General features: G+C 36.4%; 1 protein-coding gene across 1 annotated transcript in view; it reads right to left on the bottom strand.

The window, feature by feature from the left end:
- LOC149748708 (doublecortin domain-containing protein 1-like) overlaps positions 1–24,564 on the bottom strand; it is a 66,344-nt gene that overhangs the window by 11,727 nt on the left and 30,053 nt on the right. The window contains exon 5 of the mRNA XM_089915015.1: positions 16,933–17,138. Within this exon, the coding sequence (XP_089771141.1) occupies positions 16,933–17,138 (206 nt within the window). The remainder of the gene's footprint in view (positions 1–16,932; positions 17,139–24,564) is intronic.

Raw genomic sequence — 24,564 nt, 5'->3', positions numbered from 1 at the left:
GTTATTCAACATTGTTTTGGAAGTTTTAGCCACAGCAATCTGAGAAGAATAGGAAATAAAAGGAATCCAAATCAGAAAAGAAGAAGTAAATCTGTCACTGTTTGCAGATGACATGATACTATACATAGAGTATCCTAAAGATGCTATCAGAAAACTACTAGAGCTAATCAATGAATTTGGTAAAGTAGCAGGATACAAAATTAATGCACAGAAATCTCTGGCATTCCTATACACTAATGATGAAAAATCTGAAAATGAAATCAAGAAAACACTCCCATTTATCACTGCAACAAAAAGAATAAAATATCTAGGAATAAACCTACCTAAGGAGACAAAAGACCTGTATGCAGAAAATTATAAGACACTGATGAAAGAAATTAAAGATGATACAAATAGATGGAGAGATATACCATGTTCTTGGATTGGAAGAATTAACATTGTGAAAATGACTCTACTACCCAAAGCAACCTACAGATTCAATGCAATCCTTATCAAACTATCACTGGCATTTTTCACAGAACTAGAACAAAAAATTTCACAATTTGTATGGAAACACAAAAGACCCCGAATAGCCAAAGCAATCTTGAGAACGAAAAACAGAGCTGGAGGAATCAGGCTCCCTGACTTCAGACTATACTACAAAGCTCCAGTAATCAAGACAGTATGGTACTGTCACAGAAACAGAAATATAGATCAATGGAACAGGATAGAAAGCCCAGAGATAAACCCACGTGCATATGGTCACTTTATCTTTGATAAAGGAGGCAGGAATGTCCAGTGGAGAAAGGACAGCCTCTTCAATAAGTGGTGCTGGGAAAACTGGACAGTTACATGTAAAAGTATGAGATTAGATCACTCCCTAACACCATACACAAAAATAAGCTCAAAATGGATTAAAGACCTAAATGTAAGGCCAGACACCATCAAACTCTTAGAGGAAAACATAGGCAGAACACTCCATGACATAAATCACAGCAAGATCCTTTTTGACCCACCTCCTAGAGAAATGGAAATAAAAACAAAAATAAACAAATGGGACCTAATGAAACTGCAAAGCTTTTGCACAGCAAAGGAAACCATAAACAAGACCAGAAGACAAGCCTCAGAATGGGAGAAAATATTTGCAAATGAAGCAACTGACAAAGGATTCATCTCCAAAATTTACAAGCAGCTCATGCAGCTCAATAACAAAAAAACAAACAACCAAATCCAAAAGTGGGCAGAAGACCTAAATAGACATTTCTCCAAAGGAGATATACAGACTGCCAACAAACACATGAAAGAATGCTCAACATCATTAATCATTAGAGAAATGCAAATCAAAACTACAATGAGGTATCATCTCACACCAGTCAGAATGGCCATCATCAAAAAATCTAGAAACAATAAATGCTGGAGAGAGTGTGGAGAAAAGGGAACACTTTTGCACTGCTGGTGGGAATGTGAATTGGTACAGCCACTATGGAGAACAGGATGGCGGTTCCTTAAAAAACTACAAATAGAACTACCATGTGACCCAGCAATCCCACTACTGGGCATATACCCTGAGAAAACCATAATTCAAAAATAGTCATGTACCAAAATGTTCATTGCAGCTCTATTTACAATAGCCAGGAGATGGCAACAGCCTAAGTGTCCATCATCGGATGAATGGATAAAGAAGATGTGGCACATATATACAATGGAATATTACTCAGCCATAAAAAGAAACGAAATTGAGCTATTTGTAATGAGGTGGATGGACCTAGAGTCTGTCATACAGAATGAAGTAAGTCAGAAAGAGAAAGACAAATACCGTATGCTAACACACATATATGAAATTTAAGAAAAAAAGTGTCAAGAAGAACCTACGGGTAAGACAGGAATAAAGACACAGACCTACTAGAGAACGGACTTGAGGATATGGGGAGGGGGAAGTGTAAGCTGGGACAAAGTGAGAGAGAGGCATGGACATATGTACACTACCAAACGTAAAATAGATAGTTAGTGGGAAGCAGCCGCATAGCACAGGGAGATCAGCTCGGTGCTTTGTGACCACCTAGAGGGGTGGGATAGGGAGGGTGGGAGGGAGGGAGATGCAAGAGGGAAGAGATATGGGAACATATGTATATATATAACAGATTCACTTTGTTATAAAGCAGAAACTAACAGACCATTGTAAAGCAATTATACTCCAATAAAGATATAAAAAAAAAATGATTACCAATGACTACCACATTGACAAATCCAAAGGACATTATCTTAATGCTCTTTAATTTTGATCTTTGAATAGCGTTTGCGCACTTCCTCTTTCTTTAAACCTCTTTTATTCCTGAATTCTGAAATATGATACTCCACTAATTTTTCTCTCTTTTTTTTTTTTTTTTGTCTTCATAGGCTCATCCTCCTCTATTTATTCACTAGAGTTCTTGAAGATGGTCCTAGCCCTCTTCCTGCCTCACTCTAAATTCTCTCTTAAGGCATTCTAATCAATGCCCCAATGTCTCATTTTTCATCTACACACTGACAACTGCCAAACTGGTATGTGTATCCCTGGAATCCTCTGAGCCTCAGACCGAATAATACCTATTCAGTTTCTCCACTTAAACAGATCTAAGATCCCTCAAAATCAACATATCCGAGACTGGATCCCAGCTCTTCCCCTTCAAGCCTCGTCTTCTTCCAGCATTCTTTGCCTTAGGAAAAGATACCTCCTTTATCTAGATATGCAAACCAGAAACTGCAAAATCATCCCTGATACCCTTAACATCTCACTGCCCCTTACCCTATATATCCAAGCTATTATCAGGGCCTGTCGGTTTTATCTTCTAAAAATCTTAGAAGTCCACCCACTTTATCCATTTCCACTCCCTAGGTCCAGGCTATTATCATCTGTCACTAGGACTCTGGCAATACTTAGCTAATAGTCTCCCTGCATCTACCTGGCCCACCCAATCTGTTTTCCACTGAGAGCCAAAGTAAACTATTCAAAAACACTATTCCACTCCTAACTAAAAGCCCCTATATGACTTCTCACTGCTCTTTGGAGGAAAAAAGGCAAAAATCTGTAACCTTTCCTACGAGGCTACTCTCTCCCTCATATACTGACCAATCAATTCATGGGATTCATCCTGTTCACTCTGCCATGGAATCATTTCATATGCTGTGCTCTCTGCTTAAAAAGGTTACCATCTTCAGTATCCTCCTTGTGTACCCAAATAAATCCTGTTTATCTCTTCTCAGAAGACCTCTTTATGTCACCTACTCCATATTCAATAATTTGACCATTTTATAAAAGCCCTTTCCCACCACTAGACTTAAAGCTCCTTGAGAACAGGACCATGGCTCATTTTTCACATCCTTATATCCAGGTGCTTGGCAGAAGTTAATAGTCATAAAAATACCACGAATTAATGAATGAGTGAAAGTTAATATATGTCTAATTTAAATTCATTTCATCATAAATTTTATATTGTTAAGAGTTTGATATAAGTAGCAAATAAAATTTCTGACAGATGTTATAAAAGTATGCTATAACTAAAGTGTGTGTAATTCCAGAAAAAATATTTCAAATAAAACTAATTCTTTTTAGTACTAGAGCACTGACCCTGTGAAATGGAGCAGGACCCTATGGTCCTTCCCTGCCACCCCCATTCAACCATGGCTTTTACCTGCCTTTTGCCTGTGAAAAAAACTTTAGCCAAAAAATAAGTTTAATCAGAAAAGTGAGAAAATGCAGAAACAAAAGAAAACAGTCCAACAGGACTAAATAATAATAGTTTAGTCATTAAACAGAGCCAAGAACCTTTAGTTCCTTCTCAAGGGCTCCAGATAATAATCTGAGCCATACTCTGTGAGCTATCTTGTAGATATTGAAACCCCCCATCAGGTGGAAGGAGTTAGCTACATGATGACCAGACTGTAGCCATGACATAAGCTGCCACAATTCCGGGAATAAGCCTCAAGGAAGTGGGAACAAACTGACCCTGGAACTGAAGACTGTACTTAAAACAATTAAGATGACACTGGTTAGACCGCCACATGACCAATTTCAAGATGACTGTCAGAGCTGACTGTGCTGTTTCTGCATGTAGCCCCCTCCCTCCTTCTATAAAATTTCTTGGCTACTGGTTGTCAGTGGAGGGGCGGGGGTGGGGAGTCAGCCTTTGGACAGTAGTCCACCCTCCCCCCACCCTCGCTTGCCAGCATCCAAAATAAAGCAAACTTTCCTTTCCACCAACCTTGCGTCTTTATTGGCTTTTGAGCGGCAAGCAGCCAGGCGCAACTTTCGGTTACACCTCTACTCTGCTTAGGAAATAAATTAAGAAAACCTCTTCACATTGGAAGCAATACTCTCAGTTGCCTACCCAATATTCACTCTCTTCCTCATCCTTGCTGTCCTGATTTTAATTAAGGGTTTACGCTTTCTCCTTTTGGCTCAAGGAAGACTACACTTATCTTGATTGGTGTAACTCAATTATGGTGATCCCACGCCCCTTGTCAGTGAATGATTTGGGGATGGACATAATCTAGTTTTGGCCAATGTAATACTAGAAGGGAATTCTAGGAAAGGCTTCTTCAGTCATAGGGAAGAGATGGTCCTTTTCTACCTCTAGACAAATTTGTACCAGACTGCAGCAGCCATCCTGTTACCAACATATGAAACAGCACAAAATCCAGAAAATTACAGAGAACATAACCGGACTCCTGTCCTACGATGCTTGAAGCTGCCCTACCTCTGGATTTCCTGCTTCTTTTCTGCTTAAATCTGTTTGAAACAGTATTCTCTATTATTTGCAGCTAAAGTCATCCAAACCAATGAGAAACATTGTTTCAGCTCACTCAGTATTATTAGTATGGCAAGTAGATTACAAGAGTATTCACTATATAAACCTAAGAAGCAAACTATTTATTTTTAAAAAATTTCTTTTAATTTAATTTGATTTATTTTTTTATACAGCAGGTTCTTATTAGTCATCAATTTTATACACATCAGTGTATACATGTCAATCCCAATCTCCCAATTCATCACACCACCATCCCCACCCCCCACGACTTTCCCCCATTGGTGTCCATATGATTGTTCTCTACATCTATGTCTCAGCTTCTGCCCTGCAAACCGGTTCATCTGTACCATTTTCCTAGGTTCCACATACATGCGTTAATATACGATACTTGCTTTTCTCTTTCTGCCTTACTTCACTCTGTATGACAGTCTCTAGATCCATCCATGTCTCAACAAATGAACCAATTTCCTTCCTTTTTATGGCTGAGTAATATTCCATTGTATATATGTACCACATCTTCTTTATCCATTCGTCTGTCGATGGGCATTTAGGTTGCTTCCATGGCCTGGCTATTGTAAACAGTGCTGCAATGAACATCGGGGTGCATGTGTCTTTTTGAATTATGGTTTTCTCTGGGTATATGCCCAGTAGTGGGATTGCTGTGTCATATGGTAATTCTCTTTTTAGTTTTTTAAGGAACCTCCATACTGTTCTCCATAGTGGATGTATCAATTTACATTCCCACCAACAGTGCAAGAGGGTTCCCTTTTCTCCACACCCTCTCCAGCATTTGTTGTTTGTAGATTTTCTGATGATGCCCATTCTAACTGGTTTGAGGTGATACCTCATTGTAGTTTTGATTTGCATTTCTCTAATAATTAGTGATGTTGAGCAGCTTTTCATGTGCTTCTAGGCCATCTGTATGTCTTCTTTGGAGAAATGTCTATGTAGGTCTCTTGCCCATTTTTGGATTGGGTTGTTTGTTTTTTTAATATTGAGCTGCATGAGCTGTTTATATATTTGGGAGATTAATCCTTTGTCCGTTGATTCACTTGCAAATATTTTCTACCAATCTGAGGGTTGTCTTTCGTCCTGTTTATGGTTTCCTTTGCTGTGCAAAAGCTTTTAAGTTTTATTAGGTCCATTTGTTTATTTTTATTTCCATTACTCTAGGAGGTGGATCAAAATAGATCTTGCTGTGATTTCTCTCAAAGAATGTTCTTCCTATGTTTTAGCCAAAGAATGCTTTGGCTACTCGGGGTCTTTTGTGTCTCTATACAAATTTTAAGATGATTTGTTCTAGTTCCGTAAAAAATGCCATTGGTAATTTGACAGGGATTGCATTGAATCTGTAGATTGCTTTGGGTAGTATAGTCATTTTCACAATATTGATTCTTCCAATCCAAGAATACGGTATATCTCTCCATCTGTTGGTATCATCTTTAATTTCTTTCATTAGTATCTTACAGTTTCCTGCATACAGGTCTTTTCTCTCCCTAGGTAGGTTTATTCCTAGGTAATTTATTCTTTTTGTTGCAATGTTAAATGGGAGTGTTTCCTTAATTTCACTTTCAGATTTTTCATCATTAGTATATAGGAATGCAAGAGATTTCTGTGCATTAATTTTGTATCCTGCAACTTTACAAAATTCATTGATTAGCTCTAGTAGTTTCCTGCTGGCATCTTTAGGATTCTCTATGTATAGTATCATATCATCTGCAAACAGTGACAGTTTTACTTCTTCTTTTCCACTTTGTATTCCTTTTATTTCTTTTTCTTCTCTGATTGCCATGGCTAGAACTTCCAAAACTATGTTGAATAATAGTGGCGAGAGTGGACATCCTTGTCTTGCTCCTGATCTTAGAGGAAATGCTTTCAGTTTTTCACCATCGAGAATGATGTTTGCTGTGGGTTTGTCATATATGGCCTTTATTATTTTGAGGTAGGTTCCCTCTATGCCCACTTTCTGGAGAGTTTTTATCAATGGGTGTTGAATTTTGTCAAAAGCTTTTTCTGCATCTATTGAGATGATCATATGGTTTTTATTCTTCAATTTGTTAGTATGGTGTATCACATTGTTTGATTTGTGTATATTGAAGGAACCTTGCATCCCTGGGATAAATCCCACTTGATCATGGTGTATGATCCTTTTAATGTGTTGTTGGATTCTGTTTGCTAGTATTCTGTTGAGGATTTTTGCATCTATATTCATCAGTGATATTGGTCTGTAATTTTCTTTTTTTGCAGTATCTTTGTCTGGTTTAGGTATCAGGGTGATGGTGGCCTCGTAGAATGACTGGGAGTTTCCTTCCTCTGCAATTTTTTGGAAGAGTTTGAGAAGGATGAGTGTTAGCTCTTCTGTAAATGTTTTATAGAATTCACCTGTGAAGCCATGTGGTCCTGGACTTTTGTTTGTTGGAAGATTTTTAATCACCGTTTCAATTTCATTACTTGTGATTGGTCTGCTCATATTTTCTATTTCTTCCTGCTTCAGTCTTGGAAGGGTATACCTTTCTAAGAATTTGTCCATTTCTTCCAGGTTGCCCATTTTATTGGCATAGCATTGCTTGTAGTAGTCTCCTAGGATGCTTTCTATTTCTGTGATGTCTGTTGTAACTTCTCCTTTTTCATTTCTAATTTTATTGATTTGAGTCCTCTCCCTCTTTTTCTTGATGAGTCTGGCTAAAAGTTTATCAGTTTTGTTTATCTTCTCAAAGAACCAGATTTTAGTTTTATTGATCTTTGTTATTGTTTTGTTTCTATTTCATTTATTTCTGCTCTGATCTTTATGATTTCTTTCCTTCTGCTAACTTTGGGTTTTGTTTGTTCTTCTTTCTCTAGTTCCTTTAGGTGTAAGGTTAGATTGTTTATTTGAGATTTTTCTTGTTTCTTGAGGTAAGCTAGTGTAGCTATAAACTTCCCTCTTAGAACTGCTTTTGCTGGATCCCATAGGTTTTGGATCATCGTGTTTTCATTGTCATTTGTGTCTAGGTATTTTTTGATTTCCTCTTTGATTTCTTCAGTGATCTCTTGGTTATTTAGTAACGTACGGTTTAGCCTCCATGTGTTTGTGCTTTTTAAGTTTTTTTCCGTGTAATTCATTTCTAATCTCATAGCGTTGTGGTCAGAAAAGATGCTTGATATGATATCAATTTTCTTAAATTTACTGAGGCTTGATTTGTGACCCAAGATGTGATCTATCCTGGAGAATGTTCCATGTGCACTTGAGAAGAAAGTGTTATCTGCTGTTTTTGGATGGAATGTCCTATAAATATCAATTAAATCTATCTGGTCTATTGTGTCACTTAAAGCTTCTCTTTCCTTATTAGTTTTCATTTTGGATGATCTGTCCATTGGTGTAAGTGAGGTGTTAAAATTCCCCACTATTATTGTGTTACTGTCGATTTCCTCTTTTATAGCTGTCAGCAGTTGTCTTATGTATTGAGGTGCTCCTATGTTGGGTGCATATATATTTATAATTGTTATATCTTCTTCTTGGATTGATCCCTTGATCATTATGTAGTGTCCTTCCTTGTCTCTTGTAACATTCTTTATTTTAAAGTCTATTTTATCTGATATGAGTATTGCTACTCCAACTTTCTTTTGATTTCCATTTGCATGGAATATCTTTTCAGTCTGTGTGTGTCCCTAGTTCTGAAGTGGGTCTCTTGTAGACAGCATATAGATGGGTCTTGTTTTTGTATCCATTCAACAAGCCTTTGTCTTTTGGTTGGAGCATTTAATCTATTCATGTTTAAGCTAATTATCAAAATGTATGTTCCCATGACCATTTTCTTAATTGTTTTGGGTTTGTTTTTGTATGTCCTTTTATTCTCTTGTGTGTCCCACTTAGAGAAGTTCCTTTAGCATTTGTTGTAGAGCTGGTTTGGTGGTGCTGAATTCTCTTAGCTTTTGCTTGTCTGTAAAGCTTTTGATTTCTCCATCGAATCTGAATGAGATCCTTGTGGGGTAGAGTAATCTTGGTTGTAGGTTCTTCCCTTTCATCACTTTAAGTATATCATGCCACTCCCTTCTGGCTTGTAGAGTTTCTGCTGAGAAATCAGCTGTTAACCTTATGGGAGTTCCCTTGTATATTATTTGTCATTTTTCCCTTGATGCTTTCAATAATTTTTCTTTGTCTTTAACTTTTGCCAATTTGATTACTATGTGTCTCGGTGTGGTTCTCTTTGGGTTTATCCTGTATGGGACTCTCTGTGCTTCCTGGACTATGGTGGCTATTTCCTTTCCCATGTTAGGGAAGTTTTCAACTTTAATCTCTTCAAATATTTTCTCTGGTCCTTTCTCTTTCTCTTCTCCTTCTGGGATGCCTATAATGTGAATGTTGTTGCATTTAATGTTGTCCCAGAGGTCTCTTAGGCTGTCTTCATTTCTTTTCATTCTTTTTTCTTTATTCTGTTCTGCAGCCGTGAATTCCACCATTCTGTCTTCCAGGTCACTTATCCGTTCTCCTGCCTCAGTTATTCTGCTACTGATTCCTTCTAGTGTAGTGTTCGTTTCAGTTACTGTATTGTTCATCTCTGTTTGTTTGTTCTTTAATTCTTCTAGGCCTTTGTTAAACATTTCCTGCATCTTCTCAATCTTTGCATCCATTCTTTTTCTGACGTCCTGGATCATCTTCACTATTATTATTCTGGATTCTTTTTCTGGAAGGTTGCCTATCTCCACTTCATTTAGTTGTTTTTCTGGGGTTTTATGTTGTTCCATCATCTGGTACATAGCCCTCTGCCTTTTTATCTTGTCTATGTTTCTGTGAATGTGGTTTTTGTTCCACAGGCTGCAGGATTGTAGTTCCTCTCGCTTCTGCTGTCTGCCATCTAGAAGCAAACTATTTAAATAAGAACCCAAAGAAGAATTTTAAAAGAAATTTAGCATACCAAATACTGTGAAAATGAATGGATAATTATGAAAGTAATTCACTGGATTACTAAAAATATTTTTCTTTTGGAAATTAATTGTACTTGTTCAGTAGAAGAGAACTACAATTTATCATAAATATTTTGAGAAAGGGAATCTGTTTTATACTTTTTCTTTGCTAATTGAAAGTCTGTCAAATACATTACAAATTTTCAACGAATTAAGACATAAAATATACTTGGTATGACTATCTGTTAAGATTAACATTTCATAATGACTTATAATAAAGATCATGACCATTATTTTAATCTGAAGATGCCAGGAGATTGGGTTAAATTTGCCTATTACTTACTTTTTGTACTTATTAAGTAGCTTAAAGTGGCTGAATTCTCATCAGCCAACTGTGAGATTTCCAGTTACTCCAGATTTTCGTCAACTCTTAGTATTGTCAGTCTTTTTAATCTTAGCCTTTCTAATATGCGTGTAGTGGTAACTCATGGATTTAATTTGCATTTCTCTGATGATATGTAATGTGAGCATCTTTTTGTGCACTGTGGTTTATTTCTTGGTCTTTATTAGTAGTGTTCAAATCTTTTGACCTTTTTATTGAGCTGTTTGTTCTCACACTATTGAGTTGTCAGAGATCTTTATATGTTCTGAATGCAAATTGTTTGTCAGATGTGTGTTTTCTGAACATTTTCTCCCAGTTCTGTGGCCAGATTTTTCATTTTATTAATGCTGTCTTTTAAAGGGCAGAAGATTTAAAATTTTGGATAAAGTGGATTTAATATTTTTTGTTTTCTTTCATTCTAGTTCATACTTTTTAGCCCTATCTAAGAAATCTTTGCCTACCTCAGGTTGTAAACAATGTCTCCTCTGAGAATTATTACAGTTTTATTTTTCTAATGAATAGATCAATGGTTAATTTTAAATTAAGTTTTGTGATGAGGTAGGTACTGGGGTAATTTCTTATCATGCAGATACCTAATTTCAAAAATACTTATCAAAAAAGACTGTTTTTTCCTCATTGAATTTTCAAGATTAATGTGTCAGTATAGGTGTGAGTCTATTTCTGAACTTTCTACTTGCTTTCATTCCACTTTATATGTATCCTTATGGCAATACCATTCTGCCTTGATTATTTTAGCTTTATAATAAATGTTGAAATCAGATAGTGCAAGACTTCCAAATTTGGCATTCTAATTCTTTTGCATTTCCTGAGCTTTCATTGAGCTTCTTGGATCCATGATTACCTTTTCTGGTCTCTTCACGAATCCCCTACATGTTCAATAAAATTCCTCCCCTCCAACTGGTCAAAACAGAAATGTCTCCCTGGCCTGTGCATTCTCCCATAGTTGTTTCCTTTTTACATCTCCATCAGTTGCTCTTTCTCTGGTACTTGTCTGTTCCAGGCCGTGTGGAGTTCACCGTGTGCATCAGCGACTTAGTATTTAGCCAAAGGTACAGGGGGAGCCCTAGGCAAAATTTGGGAATTATTCTGTAAATATCTCCCTCATTTATGGCATTTCATGATAAATTCCAGCCATTTCAGCCTCCCAAAACTTTGATGTCTTCCTCTTCAGCTTGTGGAGATCACTGTGCTTTTCTTGGATTCTCTCTCCCTGCACCACAGTCCAAAAATTGCCTCCACGTATAAAGATGAGGTAAATGGTTAAGACTCACTTCAACATTTCCTCTTCTCTCAGGCATGACAGTCTGGTGCTTCCCATTGCCTAAGGTTTAAAAATAGCTGTCTCATATATTTTGTGCAGTTTTCAGTTGTTTAAAATGGGATAGCTAGTATGACACTAGCTTTTCTATTATAACCGTAAACAGAATCCTCATATTTTTTTTAATGGTCATGTTAATTCCTTTTTAGGTGAGGACACATAGGAATTAAAATGTGAGAAAAAGTATATTTGTGGCAGTTTCACATATAAAAATATATTATTCTTCAAGTCAGAAAATGGGTTCTAGTCCTAGCTATTCCAGTTGCTCCATTTTGGATATGGCAGTTAACTTCTCTAAGTTACAGTGTTCTGAGTTGCTTGATTAGACTACTTCATAAAATTCTGTGACTATAATGTCCAGAAATTAATGTTCAATAAAGATACTTTAATGGTATGTATGAAAACTAATTTAATAAACCTTTCAGTTTAACCATTATTGTTATATGTTCTTAGTAATTAAAATGTATTAAAATGTAAAATGTAAAGATAAAAAACCATAAGGCAGTTTTAATAAATGAACAAAAATAAATTTTACCTTTTCGGATTTAATATCGTGCTTATGTCTTAACTGATTAGGGGAGTTAAAGCATAATGTTAAGAACTGTTCTTAACTACCATCTGTAAAGTAAATAAATCTTTAGACTGAATATTCTCACTTGTTTTTATTTCAGCCAAGGAAATCTGCATCCTTTTCCTCTTATGATTTTGTTCAAAAAAAATTTCTGACCACCAAGTAGTTACTTATAATATTCTGAAATAATCCAACTTTATAACCCTAAATAAATAGAAGACAATTGGCTATCCATAGCCTCTTGAAAATAAACTACATTATCAAGTTTTATATTTTTTAAAAATCTGCTTTCATATTTTTTTATCTGATATTAAACCCTGGTATGAACATTAGACTAATTTTTAAAACAATAATAGTATCAATAGGCTTTTGCTCATATATCATAAAAAGCTCTTTAAAGAACTTCCAACATAAATAATTATGCATGACCTCCCCTGTCAGAATCCATGTTGAGCATCCTTAATCAAATTTTGTTACTCCAGGTGCTACCTTTTGAATCTCTTTAAATGTTCTCTAAATTTTCACTCACACTACTGGGAAAACCTCTGGTGTTATAGTTACTGATTTGTGTGTGAACATTCCACAGTCATGCTATTCATGCTGCATTTTTTTTTTTCATCTGAATTGGGCCTTTCTTTTTTTTTTTCTTTTAATTGAAGTATAGCTGATTTACAATAATGTGTTAGTTTCACAACACACATAGCAACATATAGCAAAATGATTCAGTTATACATATTTTTTCGTATTATTTTCCATTATAGGTCATTACAAGATATTAAATATAGTTCCCTGTGCTATACAGTAAATCCTTGTTGCCTATCTATTTTATGTATAGTAATTTGTATCTGTTAATCCCCTACTCCTAATTTATCCCTCCCAACCTCCCTTTCCACTTTAGTAACCAGAGTTTGTTTTCTATGTCTGTGAATCTGTTTCTGTTTTGTATACAGATTCATTTGTATTATTTTTTAGATCCCACATATAAGTGATATCATACAACATTTGTCTTTCTCTGTCTGACTTACTTCACTTAGTATAATATTCTCAAGGTCCATCCATGCTGTTGCAAATGGCAATATTTCATTCTTTTTATGGCTGAGTACTATTCCATTGTATAAATATACCACGTCTTCTTAAACCAGTCGTCTGTTGATGGGCACTTGTGTTGTTTCCATGTCTTGGCTATTGTAAATAGTGTTGATATGAACACTAGGGTGCATGTATTTTTTCAAATTAAGAGTTTTCGTCTTTTCTGGATATATGCCCAGGAGTGGGATTGCTGGATCATACAGTAGCTCTATTTTTAGTTTTTAAAGGAACCTCCATACTGTTTTCCATAGTGGTTGTACCAATTTACATTTGAGTTGGGCCTTTCTTAAACTTGAATATTTTCTTAAAGTTTTTTGCTGTTACTGTTTAGGCTTATTGAGCTGTTTCTCAAATTAACAAATGGTGAATATCATAAATGTCTAAATCTTCCTCTGGTTTAAAGGCATCTGATAAAGCCTATTATTTATTTATATCTTGACAGTCATATGTGAGTAACTCAATACATTTTTTGTGGTTTTTCAGTAATAACAGGGAAAAGTCATTGCAGTGAAATACGTTCACATACAAACATTAAGAGAATATTTATTTTTTTCTAAGTCAGACTTACTACACATACACTACTCCCATCTTGCTAACCTGTAGACATATTCCTCTTCCTGATTTCTGAACTCCTTGCACTAGTTCTCATCTAGCAACCAGTGTTATAATTTCCCATAAACTGTTTTCTCTGTCACACAACTTATTATCTTTCTCTTACACTACATGAGAAGTATAGAACAAACAAGGAGTCTATGAAAATTTCCATTAATTAGTAAGTTTGAGATTTTAGAACACCAGAACAAGAGTTCTCAAACTTTAGTGGGATTAGGAAACATCTGGAGACATTTTCTGAAAATCATATTCTCAGGCCCCATGCTCAAGAGATTCTTAATTCAGTAGGCTTGGAGTAGGGCCTAGAAGTCTGAATTTTTAACACATAGCCCAGATGATTCAGATGCAGGTTTTCTCAGAAAGTCACTAGTGTGTGTGCACAATAGAGTAAATGAAGATAGGGGAACACAAGGAGAAAGGCATCCAAGAGAGCAGATAGGGAAAGATAACCTTAAAGTTGGTGGTGAAGGGATATACCAGGATAGTCACAGGGAACAATCAGTTCAAACCGGAGTGAGAGTTTTTTCCACTCTTTCATTTATTTCAATATCTCTTTCATTGTTTTCTTCACCATTGTAATCTCATGCCATTAGTAATAGTACACAGAAAACCAAGCAAAAAGCAAATAAATAAGATACAATTATTAACTGCTGAGAAAAAAATAAAGATGTCTCATAAAGGAGATGTTGTCCTGGATAATACAGTAATCCACACAGCTTAATAGCACTTCTCTGACAATGATTCTAAGAGATAACTGAGGGAAAAGAAACTTATCTACCACTAACACCAACCTTAAAAAGTTATGTATCTGGAGAAGTTTCCGTCTTCCATTTACTTTGCACCTTGTGCCCACAAATTTTTCCTAATATCTTTTTCAACACATGGATAATGTTTAGCCTATACCCCATAGTAGCAGGTGCTGTGTTACTGCTGTTACTAAAACCATAACAAGTAATTCTAAAACCATCTGATTCCAGTTTCAAAGGGATGGGCCATAGTTTTGGTACTCTAGAGTTTAGAGAAGAATTATATCACTTTGACGCTCATTTCAAACTTCTTAATAACTTAACCTCCTAAAATAAATAAACTGATATGCCTTTGATTTTGTACCTATTATTGAAATACAGTTATTTCCCCGTGGCTCCATTCTGAGCTCAGAGAGCACTTTTACGCTTCAACTACCTTATTTTATCAGCTCTCTTCTATAATTCCCTTCTTATTTCACTGCAATAACCGTCACAATATTAGAGTCCTTTACTTTGCACTTCAGTTTTATATTACTTAGCAATAATCTAAAAATAGCTATGAGTCCCCAGCAGTCCTAATAATCTATCATAAAAGAGAAAATAACGTGTTTTTCCAATGACTATGCCACCTTTTTAGTCCTACTACTGATTTGGTGTTTAATCAATAAATAGGGCATTATCCTGTGATTATCAACAAAGCTTTCAAAATTTAAATTTTATTTACAAAATAATTAGCTAGCCTTATTTTTATTCCCTCCAAAAAGTTCTATCGACATCCAAGACCAGTATTCCATTGCCTCCTCTCCTTTAGCTCATTCTTAAAAGCACTATTGAGACAAATATTTACAAATACATTTATTACTGAATCTTGTCCGGAGTTTCATAAAAATTGTGAAAGTTCTTTAAATTCTACAAATTATAAGGAGAAAAAATAAGCGAAAGAATTCCTTGATCATCCAGTTTTAAATGAATTGCTCTTTCGCGTCAAAAAGCAGAATAGCAGTGACATTTTTATTTACACTCAACCTTTCTTCTAAGAGCATGTAATCTGTAAGAGTGACTATTACCCCAATTTTATCACTGAGGCATAGAATTACAGAGATTGAACTGAAGTGAACTCAAGAGGTTATCTAATCTAGCTTCCATCTCCAAGAATGACTGCATTTTAACAATCCAAGCGCTATGCCCACCTTCTCTATTTTTCAAAATCCCCAGGGAAGATGTTACAACTTGCCTTAGCAATTTGCTCTGGTGTGTAATATCCCTTGTTTTACTCATAATTCAAATCTGCAGATAAGAAGGAAATAAAACCCAGTTTCCTAGCTCCTCAGTAAATGCTCTTACCCAGATGTAGTTATAAAACAACTACAAAAATCAGTAGATGAAGAAATAGATATTTCGAAAATAACAATTTCCAATATCTAGTCAACTATTCATCTGTTTCAAACAATATTCATTTTGAAAATAGTCTGGTATAACAAAATAATTTATACCTATCTTCATTTCATAATAAGTGTTTCCCATTAATAAGAAAAATAATTTCTAACTATTAGATGTATATTTATGAATCCTAAAGATAAGAAAACCAAGATAAGAATGTAATGGGAACTTTCTGGGTGCCAGGCATTGCATTCCACATGTAATATCACATTGAATACTTACATCAGTTCTATCAGGTAGGCATATTATTATCACCAGTTTTCAGATAAAGAAATTGAGACTCAGACAATGTAAGTTATCCAAGGTCTTACAGCTAGTGAATGACAAAGCTAGGATTAAAACCTAGAGAGTTTGGTTATGTTTCACTGTCTCTCTAATACATATTTAATAATTTTTAGTTGCTTTTATTATTATTAACAAGCTACTTTAAGATGCAGTGAAAAATCTTTATCTGAAATAAAAGGTTTTCCCTCCCCCCCAAATTCCATTAGTTCCTCTATATTTTTAAATATCAAAGATCTGGGAAGTACAAGCACCTTCTAAAAAACACGCATTTATATGACAAGTAATATTTAAAAAATTTTTTTTTCAAGTTTGCTGGATTGTTACATGATTTTCTTAGGCCCATCCAGATTTACTTTTTAAAATGCATATGGATATTTTTAAACTGAATTCTAGTTATTTCAGACTTAATTTATTTTTTCAAAAAACAAGGGTGCTTCTAGGTTTTACTACTAGTATTGTAAATGAAAAGGAGCCGTTTTGAGATTTGAAGATAGTTAAATTGGCTTCAATCTAAATATCTTGTAAAATATTATAACCAACTAGAATGTTTCCTCAAGTGTAAACATAACTTTTAACTAGGGAAATGGCCAACTATGTTAGCCAAATTATTTCCTGAAATACTGTTCCTTTATTAAAGTAAGTTATGTTGTTAGTGCAATAAGCATATACCTAAACAGCTGAATTTTTACATTCTATATAATGCCTTCTTAATATTTCAGTTTATTAGTTGACACGATATATAAAAGGAAAAAACACATTTCAAGAGTCACAAAAACTTTGAAATTTAATTTATACTTCAATATTTAATACAAAATTACCTTTTTCATTGTTTCCTTTCCCACTGTAATCTCATGCCCATCCTGCCCCGTGCCATTCTTAAAGAAAAGAATTCGGACTGAGGTCTTCTCAGTAAGTTTCTTCATTCTAATAGAAAGAACAGGCTTGGTTTTCCATATTTTGACATCAGTAGGAAGCATCAGCCCATTCATTGTCCAAGTTACTTTCTTCATTAACAACAGATGGTCTAGAAGAGAATTTTTTTTTTAAGTCAGGTCAATATTTGGCTTCAAAATTAAAAATGGACACATCATGCTTCCCCTCCCCTTATTACCTATATCATATACACTGGCCAGTCTCCATTTAGATGCTGGTTTCCTGAAATGCTACCACCAGCTTCCCACTAACCGTGACATAAGCTGTAGCAAGCTGTCTGCTCTGATAGCCTGCATAAATCATCATTTCTGAAGGGAACAGATGTTCAGGGTATGAAAGAGTAATACCACAATTTAGTCCTAATTAAAATTCACCTTAGCATGCCTCTATCACTGATCAGGTGCACTGGGCTGAAAGGGTCCACTGAAAGGGTCCAAGGTCCTTTGCTTAGTACAAAACAACATGGGGCCTGAACTTTTGTGTTCTTTGGTGTTTGGAAAACACTTTTTTTAATCTTTAATATGATTATTATCCAAGTTGCTTTAAAGGTGATGACCTCCAAATAGTAACCTTATACATAATTCTTCTCCTGTCACTAGAATGAAGGTGGCTTCTAGGATATCTTTGGTAACAGGTTGAAACTATTTCACTAAAAATGAAAACCAGCTTTTCATTAACAATTTTCTTTGACCCATACATTTTCAAAGATGCGTGCCTGAATATAAGTTTCAAAACTCCCACTAATATTAATGGGAGTGCAAATAAATTACTATGTATGAGTTTGAAAATGTAAGGGTAAGAACAGAAGTGTAGTATATTACATACTAAGTTGCTGTCACCATTTCTCCCTTTTCAAGAGGTTTCATTTCATAAATAAATAATTTGCACCTTGGTTATTCACTTTATTTGTGCATTCAATTTATTTTAGATTACATTTTCTTTTCACATAAATTACAAAAATACAATGATTCCTCCGTCATCTGCTCTTTATTTGTCCTAATAAGAGAAATAAAATTTTATTTGCAGAGAACTTAAAATGGCTGCATTTATTTGTTTGCCCAAATTTCCAAACAACCCTTCACTATTAGTATTTACCTTGAAAGAAGCATGGCCTCTTTAACCTAGAAATGGTACTTTATATAAATCTGCTAGTATTGATATGAAACATGAACCAGTGGTTGTATACAAACTTCAAGTCCCAGAATGGCTACGTTACATGTTCAAAAAAACAAAAACGCTTTCTCTCCCTCTCTCTCTCTCTCTCTCCCCCACACACACATACACACACATACACACTCACATACACGTACACACACATACACAGTGGGCAGGAATATGAGCAAAACTTGGAGAATAAATTAAAACTAGAAGATTATAAATATGATTAAGCCTTCAAGAAGAGAAAAATTTTTTACAGAAATTAGTTACATACTTTGTCACTTTGTAATCTTAAATTGATAGGAATTAGAATTAGAAAAATAAGCTAGAAGTTAATGAGATCGTATATGCCTGAAAGAACTGAGAACAGTGGTCAAATAAATACTTGTACATGTATGTTCATAGCAGCACTATTCACAATAGCCAAAGATGGAAATTCAATCTCTACCAATGGGTAAATGGAAACATAAAGTGTGGCATAAACATATGATAGAATATTATTCAGCAATAAAAGGAACGAAGTACTGATACATACTACAATGTGGATGATCCTCAAAACATTATGCTAAGTCAAAGAAGCCAGACATAAAAGGAGATATACTATAAAATTCCATTTATATGAACTACCCAGAATAGGTAAATCCATATAAACAGAATGCAAATTGATGGTTGCCAGGGGCTGGGAGGGTGGGGAATGGGGAGAAATAAACAGATAAGGGGTTTTATTTTGGAATGATGGAAATGTTTTGGAACTATATAGGAATGGTGGTTGCATAACACTGCAAATGTACTAAATGCCACTGATTGTTCACTTTAAATGATTAATTTTATGTTATGTGAATTTCACCAAAATAAATAAATAAAGAAGGAGGAAGAAGAGGAGAAGGGGGAGGAAGGAGACTACTAATGGCCAGTATCTCTGAAAATAAAAAAACATCTCTCACTGGGAAAAAGTAAATTCTTGTATCTTGATAGGAGTGTACCCACAATCTGGACACGGCCCCCCCCAGAAGCTTTGCATTGTGGAAAGGGTATAATCCTTTAAACTAGGTTTGAATCTCAGCTCTGTAACTTAGTGGCCCTAGATGAGTCATACCTCCCTGCATCTTTGATTTCTCATCTACAAAGTATGTAGTGGGTACCACTCCACCAGCTGATGAAGATTAAATATCTTACATGTAAAAGTACCTAACACATTGAGGTCACTCCATAAATGTTGGCTTCTTTCCCCACATCCCTGAAGTCCCATGCTTATGGAGCTCTAGAGTATATTAACTGTTACATCAGAGTCCAACCAGAAAAACAGAATCCATTCAGAGTATTTGAGCAGAGGGACTGACTGCAGGGAATTGGTTATGTAAGTAATGGAAAAGACCCAGAAGCAACAAAAGGACAGTGACACAACCCAGAGATTAGCAACAGCAAAAAAACCACTCCCACCAAGACCAGAGGGAGAAGGTGTGACAGGTACCCAGATTTAGAAAATCTTACCAATAAAACGTTTTTCCGTTTGATTTTTCTGACCAGGCCAGAATTAGGTTGAGGTGAGTGAAGGGCCAAGAATGCAAAATTTAAGGAAGCATGCTCGGGGTGGGGCAAGTGCACAACCCTCAAAGTGAGTGCCTCCTTAAATCTTGTCCTGTGGGTGCTGCACTAGTCTCTCCCTAGTCCCAGCCCTGGCTTTGACTATCTCTTCTATATGCAGAATTCCTGAAATTCCACTAAAAATCATGCTATTAGCCAGACACTGTTTTATATGATTTACAGGTTTTAACTCATTTAGTCCTCTCAACAACTCTATGAGAGGACTATAATACCATTATAATGCCATTATCCTCATTTACAGGTGAGAAAATTGAGGCACAGAGAAGTTAAATAACTTGCACAAGATCTCATAGCTTGTAGGTGATTGCGCGGGTATATGAAGTCAGTTCTAGAAACTGTGCTCCAAATCACTACACTCAAAAAAAAAAAAAAACACCACTACACTCTTCTGTCTCCATCATACATTTTCTGCCATGTTTTCAGGTTCAATACGTCTGAAACAAAATTTCACATTATTTTGCACAACTTGATGCACCCTTCACACTTCTTATTTCTGTCAATGGTTCCACTTTTTTCAAGGTTTTCCACTGTCTCGGGCAGATTTTGAACACTTGTCTCCTATTCATTTCTCTGCAACCAATTGCTTATTCATTCAATGATATTTATTGGGTGTCCACTCCTCAAGGCACCAGGGTGACAGCTGTGAATAGGACAGAATAGCTTGTACAGATCACAGCCTCTTGGGGAGAGACAAACAGTGGAAGGCCTCTCTGAAGAGGGAACATCTGAGCCGAGAGGCCTGAATGATGAGAAGTTAGTGATGAAAACCTGAGGGAAGGAGCATTCCAGGCAGAGAGAAAAGCAAGCACTGAGTCTCCGAGGTGAGAATGAGCTTGGCGGGTTTGAGAAAGAAAAATAAAGTAAGTTTGGACAGGGAGAGAATATGTATGGATAAAGCCAAAAGGTAGAAAGGGGCCAGATTGTGTAGGCCAGGATGAGGGGTTGGGGGTTTATTTTGGATGTGATGGGAAGCCATTGGAAGGCTCTCAGCAGAGCACCTTATGAAGATCAGACTGTAACGGAGTGTAGGGAACACTGGTGGTGTCCCCTGGATTCTTTTCACCAGGCTAGTGTGCCCAAACTCCAGCTGCTGTGACTCCAGGCCATTAACGCCTCACAGCTGACCCTTCTTCAGGGACCTGCCCGTCGGCTGAAAGGAACCAGCCACCTAGCCAGGAAATGCCTGTGAGGTGATGAGCTCTTCCTTCCTACTCAGGGGGACAGTCCACAGCCAATGACTGGGGGGACACAACAGCTAGTCCCCTTGCCTCAGGGAGGGGCAGCTCAGCAGTGTGTTTCCCACTCCAGACTGGGGCTAGACTTCAGCTGAATACAGGGCTTGGCCAAGCTTCTGCCTCTGCCCTGTGCTGCCTCCCTCACTCCTTCACAGGTTTCACCTGACAGTGTTCCCTAAGGCCCTTGCACAAAAATCACCATCTCAGGCTCTGGGTCTAGGGAACCCGACCTCAGACAGAGTCAAAGAAGGGAGACCTAGCTCTCAGCTCTGCCGTCTTCACAACAACTCTTCAAAGCGTCCTTTCTTTCCATTCCCAGCCAGGCCCACTTGCCCATTTCTCTCCCAGCCTCATCTGAGAGATCATCTGCAAGAGCATCCTAATTGTATTTGACCCTCCTCCATTACACCTGACATTCTATACTCCAATTACAGCTGAATTTCCCTACAACACCAATTTTGTCACTGCCCGATGAAAAAGTTCTGGAAGTTAGCTTTTGAAGTTTTCCACGAGTCAGTCAACCAGCCGGTCTGTCTGTATGTCTGTCTGTCGGTCGGTCAAGCAGTCCACAAATACTTATTGAGCCCATCTTATGTGCCAGACCCTGTGCAAGGAATATGAAACAGACACAGTCCCTTCACTTAAACGCACATCTAACAGAAGAGTTTACTGACAATCTGATCCTATCCAAACTTACTGGTTTTATCTTACTCTAGTTTATAGCGCTACCTAAGCTGTCTGTTGATTATTCCATGAATACACCAAGTTCATCTTTAAGTCCATCCTTCACCTATTCAGACTCAAGTCCTTCTCAAGATCCAGTTTAAGACCTTCCTTCAGCGCTCCAGCCTAAAATGACCTGTCATTGCTTGAATCCTTTGGGCATTTGCAGCCTGTAACACTCACCCATATATTCATTCAACAGTGTTTGAGAACTTACCACATGCCAGGCACTGTACTACCTGCTAGGGAAAGAGTGTAAACCATCTGGAATTATTATGTAAATGTTTTATAAGTGTATATCCTATTTCTGCTTCCGTATTTAAACCCTTAGAAAGTAGGAATCAAGTCTGTATTTCTCATTACTTGCTCCAGGGTACATAGAAATTCACTGCACATGGTATAGTTACTAGATGTTAACCTTTCCTGTGCATTTAAATGTTCAACTGATACAAATTTAATTTTATGTCACTTTTCATAACATACCCATTATGCAAAATAAACTTTATTGCCTATGTGTATGTACCTACCATCTTTATTTCCTACCTCTCCCCAGTGTGAACTTAAATATGATTGTTCTACCACCTTGATGTTCACTAATGACCACAATGGCATACAATTTTTTCAGGAAAAGAAGAAAACTTGCCAAGGAGAACTGCTTGGCAAATGAAGGTCTAGAAGGAGTGGAATAGACTGGGATGAACTCAGAGTATATTTAAGGTAAATGCTTATATTTTCCTCGTCTCCCTTTGGAGGTCATCTCTTCTAGAAAGTCTTTTCCAGCTTGGACACCCTGCTTTCTGCTCTTTGTGAAGACATCTACCACTGAACTGACCCCATTGCACTAGCACTTTATGCTTTCTTGGCTAAACATGCACTGCTTATCTGGGGCATGGAGTAGGTGCTCGATAAGTGCTGAATGAATTAATGAACAAACCTGTCTTTTATTCCAATAAAACATTTCAATAAAAGGAATATATTCATAATTCTATTACCTAAAAACAGCTAAGGACACGTTACTCCACTTAAAAATTAGGCAGCCTAAATTTTTTTTTAAATCACATTTCTGAAGTTCCAAATAGGTTTTTTGAAAGAACTCTAGGTGGATCTAGGAAAACCACATAATACATTTTCAAATAAATTTGAAAATATTCTTTCAACATAAATTATATATAGGTGTTTTTAAAGGTACTCCTACTTTCCAGATCCTTGTTGATAAACATGGAAAGACTATTGGAAATATATAAAACTTTTTATACAAGTAAAGATTTTCAAACCAACCTGCAAAGCAGCCTAATAAAATAATACTAATGATGACTAAAACATATTAATAATATACTAGATAGGCAGCAAAGCCTTAAAAGCATGGGCTCTGAAGCCATACTCCAGGGATCTGAAACTTAACTTTGCCTCTTGCTAACTCTGTAAACTCGTGAAATCAACCTCATTTGTCTTAGTTTTCTTATCTGAAAAATGGGAACAATAATAGTAATTCCCTTACCTGTTTTATGGATGAAAGAAATTTCTACAGATAGAACACTTTTGTGTTAATATGAAACACAGTGAATGTTGCTGATATTATTATCCTCCTCGTGATTTTCAGCAAGAAATTAGCATATAGAAAGCAGTGCATTAAGTACTTTGTATACACTAACTGGTCGTATCCTCAAAACCCTACGAAGCAGATAATATTACAATCTTCATATCACAGATGAGGAAAATGAGACCTGGAGAAATTAAGCAACTAGATCTGTATAATAAATCGATTAAGAGAATCAGAGATCAGACCCAGGCTGAATGATTCCAGAGCCTGCTTTTTTAACCGTGACACAGTACACTCCTTCAAGTGCCTAAAAAGTAATAAAAGAATTCCCCTAATTTAAAATAACTGGATTTCCCAAGCTTCTTACTGTCCCACTTTCCACCGTCATCCCACCTTAGCACCCATTAAAAAGGCATCTGCCTTTAGTGGCTATATTTTGTTCAAAATGTTCTTATGGAAACCACTGTGACTCAGTTTACTAATCTTTGTGTCTGTTGTCAGTCAAATAAGGTTTTTCAACCTCAGCAAGTGTTGACATTTCTTTGTTCTTTGCTGCGGGGGGCTGTACTATGCGTTGCGGAATGTTTAGCAGCATCCCTGGCCTCTACCCACTAGACGCCAGTAGCACCTTCCCCGTTGGGATAACCAAAAAATGTTTTCAGACATTGTCAAATGTTCCCCAGGAATTGAAATTTCCCCTAGCTGAGAACCACTGCAGTAAAGGAGTTTGAGACAATCCCCCTCTGTAGAGGTGCAGGGAGTTGTAAATAAGCTACTGGCACACACCATGCTCTTTTCCGATTCCAACTTTTGATCATGACTTTTCCCCTCCCTCTTTGCTGGGCTATCTTCCTTCCTTCTCAACTCAGTGCCACCTCCTTTAATCTACCCTCTTCAAGCTTCACTGCCTCACCTTTGCGTCCCTCATTTTTTTGAACTCTTCCGTTTTTGTATGTGTGTCCCTGTCAGACTTTGAACATTTCAAGGGTATGAAATGTGTTTTCATCTGTGTACCTCCAGTATCTGGTATGTTGTAAACAAGTGTGCTTGCTGGATGTTTAACAAAATAATAAAAGTTGATCATACATTTTCAATGTAAGCATTTGTTCCCTGCTGCAGAGCCAGCACCTTGAAATAATGTTTAATCCCATAGTAAATGCTCAATAAATATTTGGAAAATATTTTTCAAACATGTCAGATCAGAGTATGACTATTATTTCATTAGGTGAATATTAGGTAATATTTCCATTAGGTAG

The sequence above is a fragment of the Delphinapterus leucas genome, chromosome 7 (assembly GCF_059928025.1).
Source record: "Delphinapterus leucas isolate spDelLeu-1000000601 "Yukka" chromosome 7, BTC_Dleu_Yukka2, whole genome shotgun sequence".
Classification (NCBI taxonomy): domain Eukaryota; kingdom Metazoa; phylum Chordata; class Mammalia; order Artiodactyla; family Monodontidae; genus Delphinapterus; species Delphinapterus leucas.
Note: the sequence above shows the minus strand (reverse complement) of the source record. Positions and strands in the feature narration are given on the sequence as shown.